The sequence below is a fragment of the Rhipicephalus microplus genome, chromosome 5 (assembly GCF_043290135.1).
Source record: "Rhipicephalus microplus isolate Deutch F79 chromosome 5, USDA_Rmic, whole genome shotgun sequence".
Lineage (NCBI taxonomy): Eukaryota > Metazoa > Arthropoda > Arachnida > Ixodida > Ixodidae > Rhipicephalus > Rhipicephalus microplus.
This window is the reverse complement of record NC_134704.1, coordinates 124,415,846-124,430,521: the sequence shown is the minus strand read 5'-3', so window position 1 is coordinate 124,430,521 and position 14,676 is coordinate 124,415,846. Positions and strand designations below refer to the sequence as shown.

The 14,676-nt window shown below is 47.0% G+C and overlaps 2 protein-coding genes across 2 annotated transcripts in view; one reads left to right on the top strand and one right to left on the bottom strand.

Moving 5' to 3' along the window:
• The window catches only part of LOC119174259 (thromboxane-A synthase), a 54,176-nt gene extending 49,497 nt beyond the window's left edge, over nucleotides 1–4,679 (top strand). The window contains exon 15 of the mRNA XM_075895911.1: nucleotides 4,295–4,679. Coding sequence (XP_075752026.1) covers nucleotides 4,295–4,396 — 102 coding nt within the window. The 3' untranslated portion in view covers nucleotides 4,397–4,679. The remainder of the gene's footprint in view (nucleotides 1–4,294) is intronic.
• Nucleotides 1–14,676, bottom strand: part of LOC119174258 (sulfotransferase 1C2-like) — a 265,196-nt gene that overhangs the window by 183,079 nt on the left and 67,441 nt on the right. The gene's annotated exons all lie outside the window — the stretch shown is intronic.

Sequence of the window (14,676 nt, the reverse complement as noted above, 5' to 3'; positions counted from 1 at the left end):
TCTGGTACCTCACAGAAATAGGTGAAATACCTCTTCGTCTGCCTATGACGCGTACAAAGAGAACTCAAATGAGGAAAAGCACAGAGGCTAACCAAGGATAACAACAACATAAGCGCTGAATTACAGCGTTCTTCTTTCAAGGCAATATTTGAAACAAAAACAGCCTACCCCGCATACATGCCGCTCCACAATAAAATCTTTAAAAGATGAAAATATGATAAGAGCACGCCTTCAGTCATTATTATAAACCTCCCTAATCTTGAGGCACGCCTGAGATGCACCTTCTAACCAAGGTCTCAGAAAGAGAACTCGTGTACCTAGAACATTTTTCTTAGGCCTAGCCAGGTAACGTCGATTCACTCACGCCTATTGGGGACCATATAAAGTTCTTTCACTCACCGAGCCATGACTCAATGACTTAAGGCATGTACACTCGCTAGCTGCAAAGCCACACCACACCTGGTGGGACACCTGTCTCCCGCAAGTGGAGGGCGAAAGAGCGCCGCCGATTCTCCCCAAAAGCAGCGCTGCATACCTTTGGTTCCACACTTTGATCTAAAGGTTGTGGTCGCCTGTGTCCGTAAAGGCTGTGGTCGCCCGTTTAACCAGCGCTTCCCCTGTTTTATCAATGCGAGCCAGATGTGCCTGATCCAGCCGTTCCCCAACCTCTCCTCTAGGCCTTCCCTGCTCTCACCCATCGCCTAGTCTTCATGTGTGCTTTGCGGCCATGGGGAACAGAGCTCCTCGTGCAGTGCCTTGCGACAGGAATAATATTAAGTCATTTTTTGTATGTTGTGTGCAGATCCTCGGGGCGGCGTCTTGCATTCCTCGTCATCAAAATGTTGGCGGTCACGGTGTCTCTGTAAAAGATGCGGTGCTTTGATTGCGTGTCACCGTGCGTGGCGCTATACCAGTGGGGACGCGTCACGATGATGCCGCTGCATTTGAAGTGGCGGTAGCATTACTTCCAGCCACAATGGAGCATGAAGGAACAAATCTGACAGACGTATGATGCTGCAGAGAGACACACGTCTATATGACGTCTCCATGGGAAAGTGCTCGGAAGCACGTGTGATGCAAGCAGCCCTACTCCCCATGTACATAGAATTTTCTAATATACACTATAGAGTGAACTCTGGCGCTAGTGTCTATGGGAGCTGCAATGCAAGGCGCATCAGCGAGCATAGTGTTGTGGACGGGGGTCTACCCGACGCTTCCCCACTGACGTGGGTTGCCGACACGTCAGGGTTACGTCGGACCCGGTCTCTTGTGGCAGCACGGTGCAACTTTGGGAGAGGAAACGAATGCTGACAAGATGGAGATGCGAAAAACAAACAGGTTTAAGCATTATTTACACCTATTTACTGCATAGAGAGGTTAGGAGTCTTCCAAACCACGAGCGTGGTGATTGAACCGTTAAACAACCATGGTTCAGAGCAACGTCCAGCACCTTGCAGCGTCGTTATAAACGCTGTCGGGCTCCTCCTCCTTGAGTGGAACACCAATCACACATACAAGTCACCACCCACAGAGCATCAGTCAGTAACACATGGTCCTCCAAATAGTTATTGCACCTCTTGACGCAATGCTCTTCCCGTCCGAGTTTCACTGAGGAGAGGGGAAATGGGGTTCCTTCCTGGAACAGTTTGGTGGTTGGGTTGCTCATTTCGCCTTTGCTTGGAAGGGCAGCCAAGGAGTGGATATTTCAATCGCGTAAACACGACCTGTGCGGTCAGTTTGCTTCGCCGTCTCGCTAAACAAGCCGACCCGGAGGAATTGCGTGGCTTACGAACCGTCTTCTAATCCCTTTGTCGCTTCCCACCACTGGACGCTGGTTCCGAGAAAACTGGGGTTCCGGGCGTTTCTCATGGCCAGCCTGATGCCCACGGACGTGGAGGAGGAAGAGGATTGAAAGAGAAAGGACAAGGAGGTTAGCCAGTTCTCAGACTGGCTGGCTACCCTGTACTGGGGAAGGTGGTAAGGGGGATAAAAGATGAGAGGAAAGAGTCGTTGAAAAAAATGAGAGAGAAGGTCATCACACGATCCACGATGCTGCTTACAGTCTGTCTCTAAGACCACTTGCCCGCAGAAAGCGCAACAACGCTCTCAATGCCTTGCGTGCACAGGACGGTCTCGGCCAGTGTCTTAATACCCTTTCTTCGGACAATTGGCGACTGTCTAGTCTATCTAAAGCTTTCAACAGTTTTTTTTCTTGGCACGCTGAAGCGAGGACACTCGCAGAGAAGATGGGAGAAAGTCTCTGCGCAGCCACAGTTGTCACATGTCGGGCTGCTGGCCATTCCAGTTCGAAACGAATAAGCATTCATAAAGGCCACCCCAATCCACAGACGGCACAAAAGTGTCTCCTCAGCTCTGGTTATTTCTGATGGAAGACGGAGGTGTACGTGTGAGTCCAAATTACTAAGGCAGACGTTGGTGAATACTGGTGAATTCCACTGAGCGAGTGTCAGTTCTCGTGCAAGTGATCGAAGCGTTGCACTGGCGTCCGTTCTTGATAATGGACGTGAGTCACAGCATTGAGAATGAGGAGTTTTCGCAGAACATCGAGAATTATGACAGATTTTTCTAATCTTCGTACTTCTGGCCTGTTTCTGGCTCCGCGTGTGTTCGTGTGGCTTGGAGCTGTTTTCTCACGAAAAAAAAAATCAACAACTGTTCAGCAGTTGCGCTTCACCACCTTATTCTTTTAGGCTTACCATTTCGAATCGGGTCACGAAATTGAAAAGTATTCATTGTTTCTTTCAAAACGAAACCGAAACCAGCAATAAACAAAGCCGCAAGTGCGATTCGCCGCCCGCAAGTACGAAGACTATAGGCAAATCTGTGCACTACCCATCATTCCCGTGGTTACTGAACGATCGCAGCGCCGGACTATCCTCTAGGTAATTTTGAGAAACTATTTGCTCATGCAGCGTTGCATCACGACCACTCTTTGAACTAAGGCAGACCGACGGCTCTTGTTGAAGACAGCGCATTGAATAAAATAAAGGAGGCGTTTGTACGACACATGTCTTATGAAAGGTACCGTAGACAACTTCCCGTTCGTAGCACAAAGCCACGTGGCGGTGGCTTCGTGTGGCCCTTTTATAAGCCTCCCGCCACCTAGTGGGTTTCCGCAGAACTCATTTGCAGATGTTTTATAACTTTGAACGTGATGTGCTTTCACAACAACGTTTGCAGTATACCCATAGACCGCGTGAAGGTTATGGCGCTCGCTGCAGCGGCCGTATCTGCAGAACGAGTTTGTCTTCATACGGCATTACAATTCGTCACTATCGCGTTCATGGCGGAGCCATTGCGGTGAAACTGGCATGTTTATGAGGTCCTTTACATATCCATCTTCGCGTATTAGCAAAATGTTGGCAACCATGTTGGTAATATAAACCACGACATTGAGAGATTTGTCGAAGCTCGGTCGACAATATATCATTTTCTACTAATGCTGCAAGGTTATTCGTGAGCAACCGCAATGTAATTACAACGCGACGATCTAGAAAGTCGGTGCATACAGCAGCTTAGCATATTTATCAAATATCTGCATTCTATATGTTGCCTAGCCCCGCCGCAGTGGTCTAGTGGCTAAGGTACTCGGCTGGTGACCATCAGGTCGCGGGTTCAAATCCCGGCTGCGGCGGCTGCATTTCCGATGGAGGCGGAAATGTCGCAGGCCCGTGTGCTCAGATTTGGGTGCACGTTAAAGAACCCCAGGTGGTCAAAATTTCCGGAGCCCTCCACTACGGCGTCTCTCATAATCATATGGTGGTTTTGGGACGTTAAACCCCACAAATCAATCAATCAATTCTATATGTTGCCTACAATATCGTCATTATTTTCTTTTTCCTACGTTCACATAACGTGTAAAATTAATTTGATTTTGGTAACATGGCCATTTGACTGTTCTCATGAGTAAGGACGTGTCTTGAAAATGTTACGCGTGACTTCGGGCACACTGACTCGTGCTTGCTCTTGTCGCTGCGTGTTTTTGCTTGTCTTTCATGCGTGAATGATTTAGTTGAATTCCGTTCACACACCCACATGGAAAGCACACAAACGAACACGTAGATGTGCTCAGGTGGGGGATAAATTCTTTTTCTTGTTAATTTTGTTATGAAGTCGTTTTATGTATTTGTTTAAGTAAATTAACGTTGTGCTCAACAGTGAAATGGGCTATGGTCGCTTTGAACCTGTCACGTCCGATCAAATTTAACCTTACATATCTATTACCGCTAATGAAATAATTGCTTTCTTTCTAATAAAAAAAACTTCGTTGCAGGATCCACCAAACATCGACATGAACCCCCTCATACTGAAGATCAAGAAAGGCGTCATAGTAAAGGCGGTACCGCTAAAAGGCCACGGTGCTGCGGAGGAGTGACATACACCAGCGAATTCTCTGCCCGCCAATAGTGATGCGTTGATAAGCTTTTGGGGGCGCAGCTATTTCTTCGGGAGCAAGGTGAAACGACACCGGTGCACTATGAGCATTGAACGTGACCCCTCGATAGGTAGAAAAATGATGACGCGACCTGATTGAACTAACGAAGGTTTGCCTCCCACAAGCCGAAATAGCGTCGCACATCGCCCGTTGCAGCAGCGCATCTGCTGCGGCGTTATTATCCACAAGACCTTATCTGTCTGGCGTGACGGCATATATGCCTGCTGATAAAAATGCAGGAAGGAATATCAAAATGAATCTTCGAGGGGAACTCATGCGGCATTGTTACTTACTTTGCTTAGGAACTTATTAAGCCGACCTAACTAGTCTGATTGGACGGTGAAACTACAGCGCAATGAAAGAAGGGGTGCTGTTTGGGCGCTGGTTCCATCCCCTTGTATAAATCCGTGACGGCAATGTAGATATTTTCACTCCAACGTATAAGTAGCCGTTACCTTTCTTATTGGTCAAACGTTATTAGAGCCACAACCAAACCGCTTTCGCCATTCAAATGAAACTAGTACTGACCTATTGCACGTCTTAGGCTTTGAATATACTACTCAGATTGTATTTCATAGTGTGCTGCTTTGTAGTACAACGCTCGCTGAGCCAATAAAGTTTACTTGGAATGGTGGGTGCATGAGAGTTTGTGTTATTTAAATCCTTTAGATATAGTAATAATGATCGGACGAATTGTGTATCAACCAGCGTAGTACATTTTGCCATCAAGACACGTATAATAACCAGGCTCGGTTCAATCGTGTTCGAATTAGCTTTCTAGCTACTTCAACAGTAGCAGTAATAACAAAATGGTGGGGCCTACACTGTATAGGGGGTTATGACGAACCCCTTAGCGGATATTTTGGGAGTGAATTTACAACAAATTTTTCCCAACGGGCATATCTGTGATGATGGCGGTGCAGTCAGTCTATGATGTGAGTTGTTTTAATGCGAAATTTTGCTACTATTTGCGAGAAAAGTCGAGACCCTCCTCGCTGTTTGTGGAGAGACTCGAAGCAATCATGCAAACACACATCCATCTTCATAGGACCATTGAGTTTCACTCACTGCTCCGAAAAGTTCACCATGAGTATTCGTTTCACTGCTGAAGCTCTATATTGTGTTGGTGCGTATTCAAGGAAAGAATGGGAAAAAAACCTGGTGGTGAAAATCAACCCAGTGTACCCCCCCCCCCCACCCAGCACATACACACCTCAACCTACGATCAGGTTTGGCTCGCGGACACAAAAATTTAAAGAAAAAAAAGAGAAACGTGCAATTTATTAGTTTAAACCTATTTTGTCCAAGAGCATAAAATCTAACCAGCGACTGCCCGAGGTGTAAGTTCTGTGCGGTAGGAGGAATCATCGTAACGCCATCATCAGCCGTGCGACTCAGCGCCTCTTTTATCCATTCACTACTTCTGATTCGATGGGTTGCAAGATCAATATAGTAGAAAATCATTGTCATCATGATCATGTTTCATTTTCCCTCAAGGTGACCGACTTGGATAATTTCAAAGGGAGACTGCAAACGTATTATTAGCGAGGACGTACGATTGCGGAGGCCACCACGAATATTATTACAGCGAAGGCCATCATTACCGTTATGACATACGTGTTATCACGGAAAACAAAAATACAATACAGAAGTCATCGCAATAGAGAGAGAGAGAGAGAGAAAAAATAATTAAAAAAAGAGACAGGGAGGTTAACCTAGACGAACTGGTTTGCTACCCTGTACGGGGGTGGGGAAAAGGGTCGGAAAGAGGATAGCTATAGAGAGATATAAAATAAATTGAAAAAAAAACACATGCGCGCACATTCAGGGAGTTCCCATCACAGTCGTTTGGAATGGCCGGTTGAACGCAAGAAGCGCATGAGCGCCTTCACAGCCTTCTTCTGCGACATAAAGTCCTGTTGGCAGCGCAGGAGTCTTTCTTCCGACAGAGGCTGGTTGTCCAGTTCATCTAGTGCATTGCAGAGTGACTGTCTCTGCGAGCAGTATTGTGGGCATTCACACAGAATGTGCCAAGTTGTTTCATCACTGCCGCAAAGGTCGCATGCAGCAGTGTCAGCCATTCCTATGCGGAACGCGTACGCATTGGTAAATGCGACGCCCAACCATAATCTGCACAGCATAGTAGCGTCTCGTCGGCGTGATTCCGGAGGAATTCGAAGACTGAGAGTTGGGTCTAAAGTACCTAATCGTGCATGGAAGAAATGTGACTCGTTCCATTGTGACGTGGTGCGCTTGCGAGCAAGCATGCGGAGGTTCCGTGCAGCGTCAGTTCTGGAAAGCGGAATTGATATTTCATCGCTTTCAGTATGGGCAGAACGGGCAGCTCGATCGGCCCGTTCATTGCCAATTATTCCACAATGACTTGGCAGCCATTGAAAGGCTATTTCATGTCCTTCCTCAATCAATTGGTGAGTCCTTTCTGCAATCTCAAATACCACCTGTTCGTACGGGCCGTGGCGTAAAGGGGATAGAAGGGATTGCAGTGCCGCCTTTGAGTCAATAAAAATTCTCCATTTTTGTGGCTGTTCATCGCTGATAAATTGCAATGCGGCACGAAGAGCTGTGAGCTCTGCTCCCATTAATGTCGTAAGGTTGGAGGTCTTGAATTTTCTAGTCGTGTCAGTTATCGGTATAACAAATTATGCCGTTGAACTCATCTGTAAAACAGAGCCGTCGGTGTATACGTGTATACAGCCTTGATACGTCTCGTATAACAAGAGCAGAGCAAGCTGTCTAAGAGCAGGTGACGACATATCTGTTTTTTTCTTGATGCCAGGTATAGTTAGCCTGATATTAGCCTGAGTCAGGCACCAAGGAGGAGTCGAAGGCCTGGTGGCGGGTGTGAAGCATGTTGGCAAAGAATCGCGGTATGTGGTGACCGTTTGGCAAAATGACGAACGTGGTCTGTCTGCTGGTAAAGAGGCTAGGTGGTGGCAGGGTGTCCGAGCAATATGCCTTATATGTGTCCTGAGTGCCTCAACGTCGATATGTGTCGTGATGAGGTGGTCACCGGCGATAGCTATAGTAGCCATTGTTGACGCACTACGAGGCAAGCCGAGGCAAATCCGGAGTGTCTGGGACTGAACACTCTGTAGCGTTCGAAGGCTTGTTTTGCTTGCATTGGTCAATGCCGGTAAACTATACCGCAGGAAACCGAGAAAAAGTACTCTGTACAGCTGTAGCATTGCACTGGGAGACATTCCCCAAGTCTTTCCTGCAAAGAACTTCACTATATTACAGATGTCCTTTAACCGTTTCTTCATGTGCAGAACGTGATCGCTCCATGATAGATTCCTGTCAATTATGACGCCCAAAAACTTGTGCGATTGAACGTATGGTACAGTTTGACCATTGATGCTTATAGTGCACTTATCCATAGGCTTTCGTGTAAAAGCTACGAGGGCGCATTTCTCGGAAGAAATTTCCAGGCCTCGATTTCGGAGGTAGTGTAATGTTTCAGTGGCAGCTTTTTGAATTCCTCCTCGTAACTGCAGGCGTGTTACATCCGATGCCCAAATGCAGATGTCATCTGCGTACATTGATAGTCTGACCGTGCTGTGCAGATGCTCAGTGAGAGCGATTAACGTAAGATTGAACAGCACAGGGCTGAGTACGCCGCCCTGGGGGACGCCACGGTGGCTGTAATGTGGAGAGGTTGTACCGTCTTCAGTGCTCACAAAGAAGGATCGCATTGACAAATAACTACGTATCCAGCGATACATCCGACCACCTACTCCTATATCTACGTGAGCGATGAGAACAGCTTCATGCGAAACGTTGTCATACGCCTCTTTGACGTCTAGGAACAAAGATGCGCAGAGACGCTTACGGCCTTTCTCGTGTTGGACATAAGTGACCAGGTCGACTACGTTGTCAATCGATGCTCAACCACGCCGAAATCCTGCCATGGCATCTGGGTAGATGTTGTTACACTCCAAGAACCACTCCAGGCGTCCAAGGATCATCCTCTCCATAACTTTGCCTACACAACTGGCCAATACGATCGGACGATAAGATGAGAGGTCCAACGGTGACTTGCCTGGCTTCAGAAGTGGAACTATGCGACTTGTCTTCCAGCTTGTCGGCAGCGTTCCATCTCGCCAGGATTTGTTGTACAACTCCAAAAGGTGGATTCTCGCGCGTTCACCCAAATGACACAAGGCCTTATAAGAAATTCTATCGGGCCCTGGTGCTGACGTGCGTCCACACAAAGCTAGTGCTGCTCTGAGCTCCACGATGGAAAAAGGCATATCCATGCGGGAATACAATGTTTGTGGACAGTTAGTCGAGGACAATAGGCTATTGGGCACTGCGAGTGGGCCAGATACTCTGGCACAGAAGTCTTCTGTCACGTCAATGCTGCGTCTCTGTTCAAAAAGTGCGAGAGCCCTGAATGGTGACCACTGAGTGGGTTTTGTGCGGAGACCTCGTACCGTCTTCCACAATTGGGATAAAGGTTTTCGTGGGTCAAGTGACTTACAAAAAGCAGTCCAACGTTGTGACTCGAGTTTATTTATCCGGCGCTCAATCTTCTTTTGTATACGTCGAGCAATCCGTAAGTCTTGTATCGCCTCCGTGCGTCGGTATCTTCGTTCAGCACGCCGTCGGATTGCTCGAAGTCGTTCTAGCTCGATGTCAAATTCCGTTACTTTGGGAGAGCAGGTGAGGGTACACGTAGTATCGTGTATTGTGCTTTTAAGTATCTCCTCTAGGTTGAGGGATATGTTTGCTTCACATTGCTCTTTCCATGCGAGACTGGAATTTCAACCAGTCGACTCTCTGAACACTGTCGCGTATCTTAGCATGGGACAATCCTTCGATTTTGACGTAAATGGGAATGTGGTCACTTCCATGCGTTTCTATGTCTGCAAACCACTCAGCATGCCTGACGAGGCCTCGTGAGACAAAGGCCAGGTCAAGGCAGCTGCTATACCTTGAACCACGTAGGAACGTTGGACTGCCATCATTTAGCAAGAAAAGTTGGTTGTCGGAGGCGAAGGACACCAACTTTCTCCCTTTAACATTGGTCTTCGAACTTCCCCAGATTGTATGATTGGCGTTGAAGTCGCCAATTATAATGCATGGGTGAGAAGTTGCTGACAGGATGCCTTGTAGTCTTGTATGGTCGAAACGACTTGACGGAGAGAGGTAGGCACCCACAACCGTGATGGTAAGTCTCCTTTTCACTGTTATACTTATATATTGATTGTCGTCGTGGGGTGACACCATGATGAATGTAGGTGAGGTCGCGGTGAATAAACATCATAACTTTGCTACTGTCCACAGTTGTAGACGACATGAATGACTCAAAACCAGAAAGTCTGATTTCTTTCTGGAAATTTGGCTCGCAGATGACAATGATGGGGAACTTATTGGTGTACACGAACCGACGGAAATCGGCGATGCGTGACCTCAGTCCCCGGGCATTCCATTGAATAATCGCTGCTTTTCGGACCTCTTCTCTGAAAGGCAGTAGCTGGTGAGCCATTATTTACTCAAGGGCTGCGAGTGCTGGACTCAAAGCGTCCAGTAATTGCAATGCACTTCTTGCTGACGGTGTGTGCGAGTTGCTTAACAACAAGCGGAGGGCGTTAATTAATGGTCGCAAAAGAGCTATCACTTGCAGATCTGTGTTCCGCAAGTCCTCCATTACAACAGCTTGCTCTGAAGAAGACGGCCTCTGTTGCGGCTCTTCTGAGCCTTGTGTACGCGTAAGTGGAGGCCACTCTTCTGTAGAGACTGGTCTGCCCCTTTGCTCTTTTACAACGTCTGTGTTTGCCGTGCTGTAAACTGCAGCTGGCGATCTTTCCTGATGCGTCGACTTATCGCCTGAAGTTGGCGCTCCCCGACGTGAAGACCTTCGACGGCGACGTCGTCTTCGCCGGATTTTCTCGGCAGCTTCTTTGTGGGTTGAGCTGTCTCGTACCATTTGCCTCATAATAGAAAATTCTTTCTTTATGTGCAGACATTCTTTCGAAGAAGCCTTGTGAGCACCCTGACAGTTAGGACACTTCGGTGTGGTAGCGCTACAGTTGTCTTCCGCGTGTGGCTCGGCGCACCGGGGGCACGCTGCGGAGCTCCTGCAAACACCCTTTACATGGCCGATCTTCTGACAATTGAAGCATTGCACGGGTTTAGGAATAAACGGTCGAACTTGTTGACGAAAGTGGCCAGCCTTCACGTATGCGGGAAGACAGTCACCTTTGAATGTTACTCTCACACAGCGTGTGTTACCAAGCCGTCCAACACTGACAATGACGTTGTCTTGACTCGCTGGTTTTATAAGTATTGGAAGGTCTGTGTTTGGGATTTCCGTGTTAATGTCGTAAATGACTCCTGATGTGGTCGCACCATCGGCTGGTATGATGGACCTAATTGCAATGTTTCCCAGTTGTGTTACTTATTGCAGCGTGCTCAGCGCACTCGGGTGCCGCACATCGACTGCCAGGATGCTTCTTCTTGTATTAAGCCGTAGGTCTTTAATCTCGTTCAGCACAGTGTTCTCAAAATAGAGCGAAAGCGCTTGCCTGTTAAGAACACGCAGGCTTTCGGTAGCGTTCTTTGGCACAAACAGGATGGAATGGGGCCATCGCTGGGGCGCCGTTTTCACGGTGGCTGTACTTGACACCGGCGATGGATTGATGATCCGTCGCTTGGCCTTGCGGTGCAGGACAGGTTGAAAGCCGTCGTCTGCGGACTCGTCGCAAGATGCGGAGCACAGCTCAGAGTCATCGCTCTCACTGGATGTGTTTCCTCGCTTCCTCGAGGTAGTGGCCGCGGTCGAGCCGGAGTCAGACGTTGCCTCGTGAGGTTGTGCATCCATTACCGCAACCTACGGGGCAATACACCCCACAACTGCAGCGAAAAGTCCAGAAAAGCACCGAGACTAGCGAGATGTCTTGTCTTGTCTTGTCTTGTCTCCTAGGAGATCTTGGCTCATACCCACATGGGGGATTGGCCACACTGTACCGCATAATTTATCATTTTTACAACGCTTGCTAAAAAATAAAGAGAAATTAGATAGGAACAATAATAATATTCCTTTGAAAAAACGTGAAAAATTGCAGAAGAATGCGATGAACCAGATTATATAAAACAAATTAACAAGAATGAGGAAGGGGGAGAAAGAATTGGATATATTGCAGCGTGCTCAGCGCAATATATCCGCGGATATATCTGGCAGTACCACTAGCAGCGTACCCTTCCGGTTGCCTGAATGAATTTATGTAGCGCTGACAGAATAGCACTGCGGCCCACACCCAACTGACTGGCTCCAAACGATAATAGGGTGGATGTATTGACTGGCAATCCTAGCATATGTGTTCTACAAAGAATCACTTCGTCTTCCTTCACCCGTGCCGGTGAGAAATCTCTTCGCCATAGAAAAACTCTTCGCGATAGAAAAGTTAAAAGAATGCGGCTCGTCGCCAGCGTGCCTGCCAGAGTTGACTGTTTCCTCATTTTACTTAACGGCAATGCACTAACTCAAGAAGTGGTGGTTGTTGCATTAACATGTGTGCCATTGCAGACTGACACTATATGACTTGCGTGGTTTCTGAAACAGCTTCGCGAATGGTCAAGCATGGCATGGAGGCCCTTGGGATGGCTTTATGCTCTCCCATAGTAGAGTACTAAGTACTCTTAGTCGTGAACCTTTTTTTTTTCCTAAACACAGAAGCAGCACACAAGACAATACACGTGCGCTACGTGGGCGGCTGCGTGCGTCGGCAATGTCGGAAGAGCTTGCATCTCGAGGACCTTATCGCGAGTTGCCCGCCGTGTAAGACAGCGAATTCAAGGCGGGCACTTGAGCGCGAGTGCATGCGCCCTTTGTTGCGCTGGTCACACTGCAACCACATCAACAACCAGGTTGTCTTTTTGGATAACATTTGCACTATTGGAGTCATGGGAGTTAAATGGCGAAGGTGTCAACTGTGAACCGATGGCGAAAGCAGGGCACAGTCCTTCTTTGTCAACTACGCTACAGCTTGAATAAAGGCACTTTCATTTTTTGCTGCATCGCACTGACTGCAACCTTGCGCATACAGCAGGTTCAAATCTAAGCGATGATAAAAGGTCTGCGTGCAGTCATCATCGTTCCACGCAAAAAGAACTTGCAAGAACGCTTCATGCAGTTTATTATCGTGACGTCAATCCCTTCGGAAAGCTTAAGATGGTCGCACTTAGCAACACGGATGCTCGTTTGTTGCGCTCTTTTCACGTAGATTAAAGAAAGAAAGGAGAATTATGGACTCATATTCCTTTGGCGGAGTCCGCCGTGGTGGCGTAGTGGTTACAACTCGGCTTCTGTCCCGAGGGCCACAGGTTTGATTCCAGCCGCGACAGTCGCAATACAATGAAGGTGAAATGCTAGGGGCCTGTGTACAGTATGACGTGCACTTTAAATAATTCCAGAATATCAAAATTTACATACCCCTCCTCTACAGCGTCATCATACCGTGAGTTATCATAACGAGCACATCATCATATCATAACGAGCACATCAAGTCACGTCATGGGTGGATAGATGGATGGATATAGCTGTACCCTTTAGATCGGGCAGCGGTGAACGCCACCTAGCCGCAGTAATTAGTGTACCGAAAATTAGATTTATCTTTTTTTTCTTTAAATTGTGAAGTTGACGACTGGTACCTTGCAATGAAGGGTTTAATTTTCACTCGTGTCTTGACTTTAGCCACCAATCAGATAATTCCTAGTTAATTCTACCCGCTTAAATTCGATTTTGCCCCCCCCCCCCTGTTTCTAAACCCCAGTGTTTTGAAAAACCCTGCGCCATCATCCTGAACTACAGGGTGAAGCCTTTTACAGAACATTATCAAGTGCATGGCAGTTTCCTCCTCCTCTCCACACGCACCGCATACCGTGTCTACCCCTTCGTATTTGGCCCGATATGTCTTGGTTCCATTACTTCCGCCCTGGCTTCGAACAGTAGAGAACTACCCCTAGTATTATCATAGATCCTTTCCTTGGTAATTTCCTGCTTAAAAGTTCGATATATCTCTAGTGCGGGCTTTTTAATTATGCCCATTCTCCACATACTGGTCTCAACGTCCTTCACCTTCTTCTTAACCGATAATTTTTTTCGGTTTGGCCCCCTGCTGTTTTCTAAGCATTTAAACGTTAATTTTCAGGTTCGCATCTTCCATTTTGTATCAACATCCTTCATGTACAAGTAGCTGAAAACCTTTCTAGCTCAACGCTCCTCCCCCATTTCTCTTAATCGCATTTCAAATTTTATCTTGCTGCTAGCTTCCCTGCCCTCAAATGATGTCCATCTCATATCACCTTGTACTCCCCGATTTGGTGTATTCCCGTGAGCTCCCAAAACAAGCCTACCTATTCCACGTTGCTTAATTTCTAATCTTGCTTGAACTTTTGATCTCATGCACAAGACTGCCTTGCCGAACGTGAGACCAGAAACCATGACCCCTTTCCATATTCCTCTCACAACATCATACCTATTGTAATTCCACGGTGCCCTATTTTTCATCACTACTGCATTCCTGTTACCTTTAGTCGTTACGCTTATTTCCTGTTCCCTTAGATACTTGTTCTCATTGCTTATCCATACGCCCAGATTTGTATTTATATGTTATTTCTGGCGTGACCTCCTGTATCCTAAGCTCACTACTTTCATTATCATTAAAAATCATGACTGCTGATTTTTTCTTACTGAATCTTAAATATATCCTATCTCCCTGATTTCCACAGGTGTCCATCAATCTCTGCAAATATTCCTTGTTGTCGGCCATTAGCACTATATTATCTGCGTACATTAATGCTGGTAGTGCCTGATAAATGAGTTTTCCTTGTTTGACTAAAGAGAGGTTGAAGCCAAGTCCACTTCCCTCTAGTTTGGCCTCTAATCCTTGTAGGTACATCATGAATAACAAGGGTGACAGTGGACACCCCTGCCTAAGCCCCCGTTTTACCTTTTTGGGCATGGATACGTGTTTTTCCCACTTTATAACTACCTTGTTACCTTTATCGATATACTTTAAAAGATTAGTGACTCCATCTTCCACGCCTAGTGTGTCCAGTATTCCCCACGATTCCTCTTGAACCACGCTATCGTACGCTCCCTTTATATCCCAAAATGCTAGCCACATGGGTCTGTGTTCCTTTTCTGCTATTTCGATGCACTGCGTCAGTGAGAACAGATTGTCTTCCAACCTCCT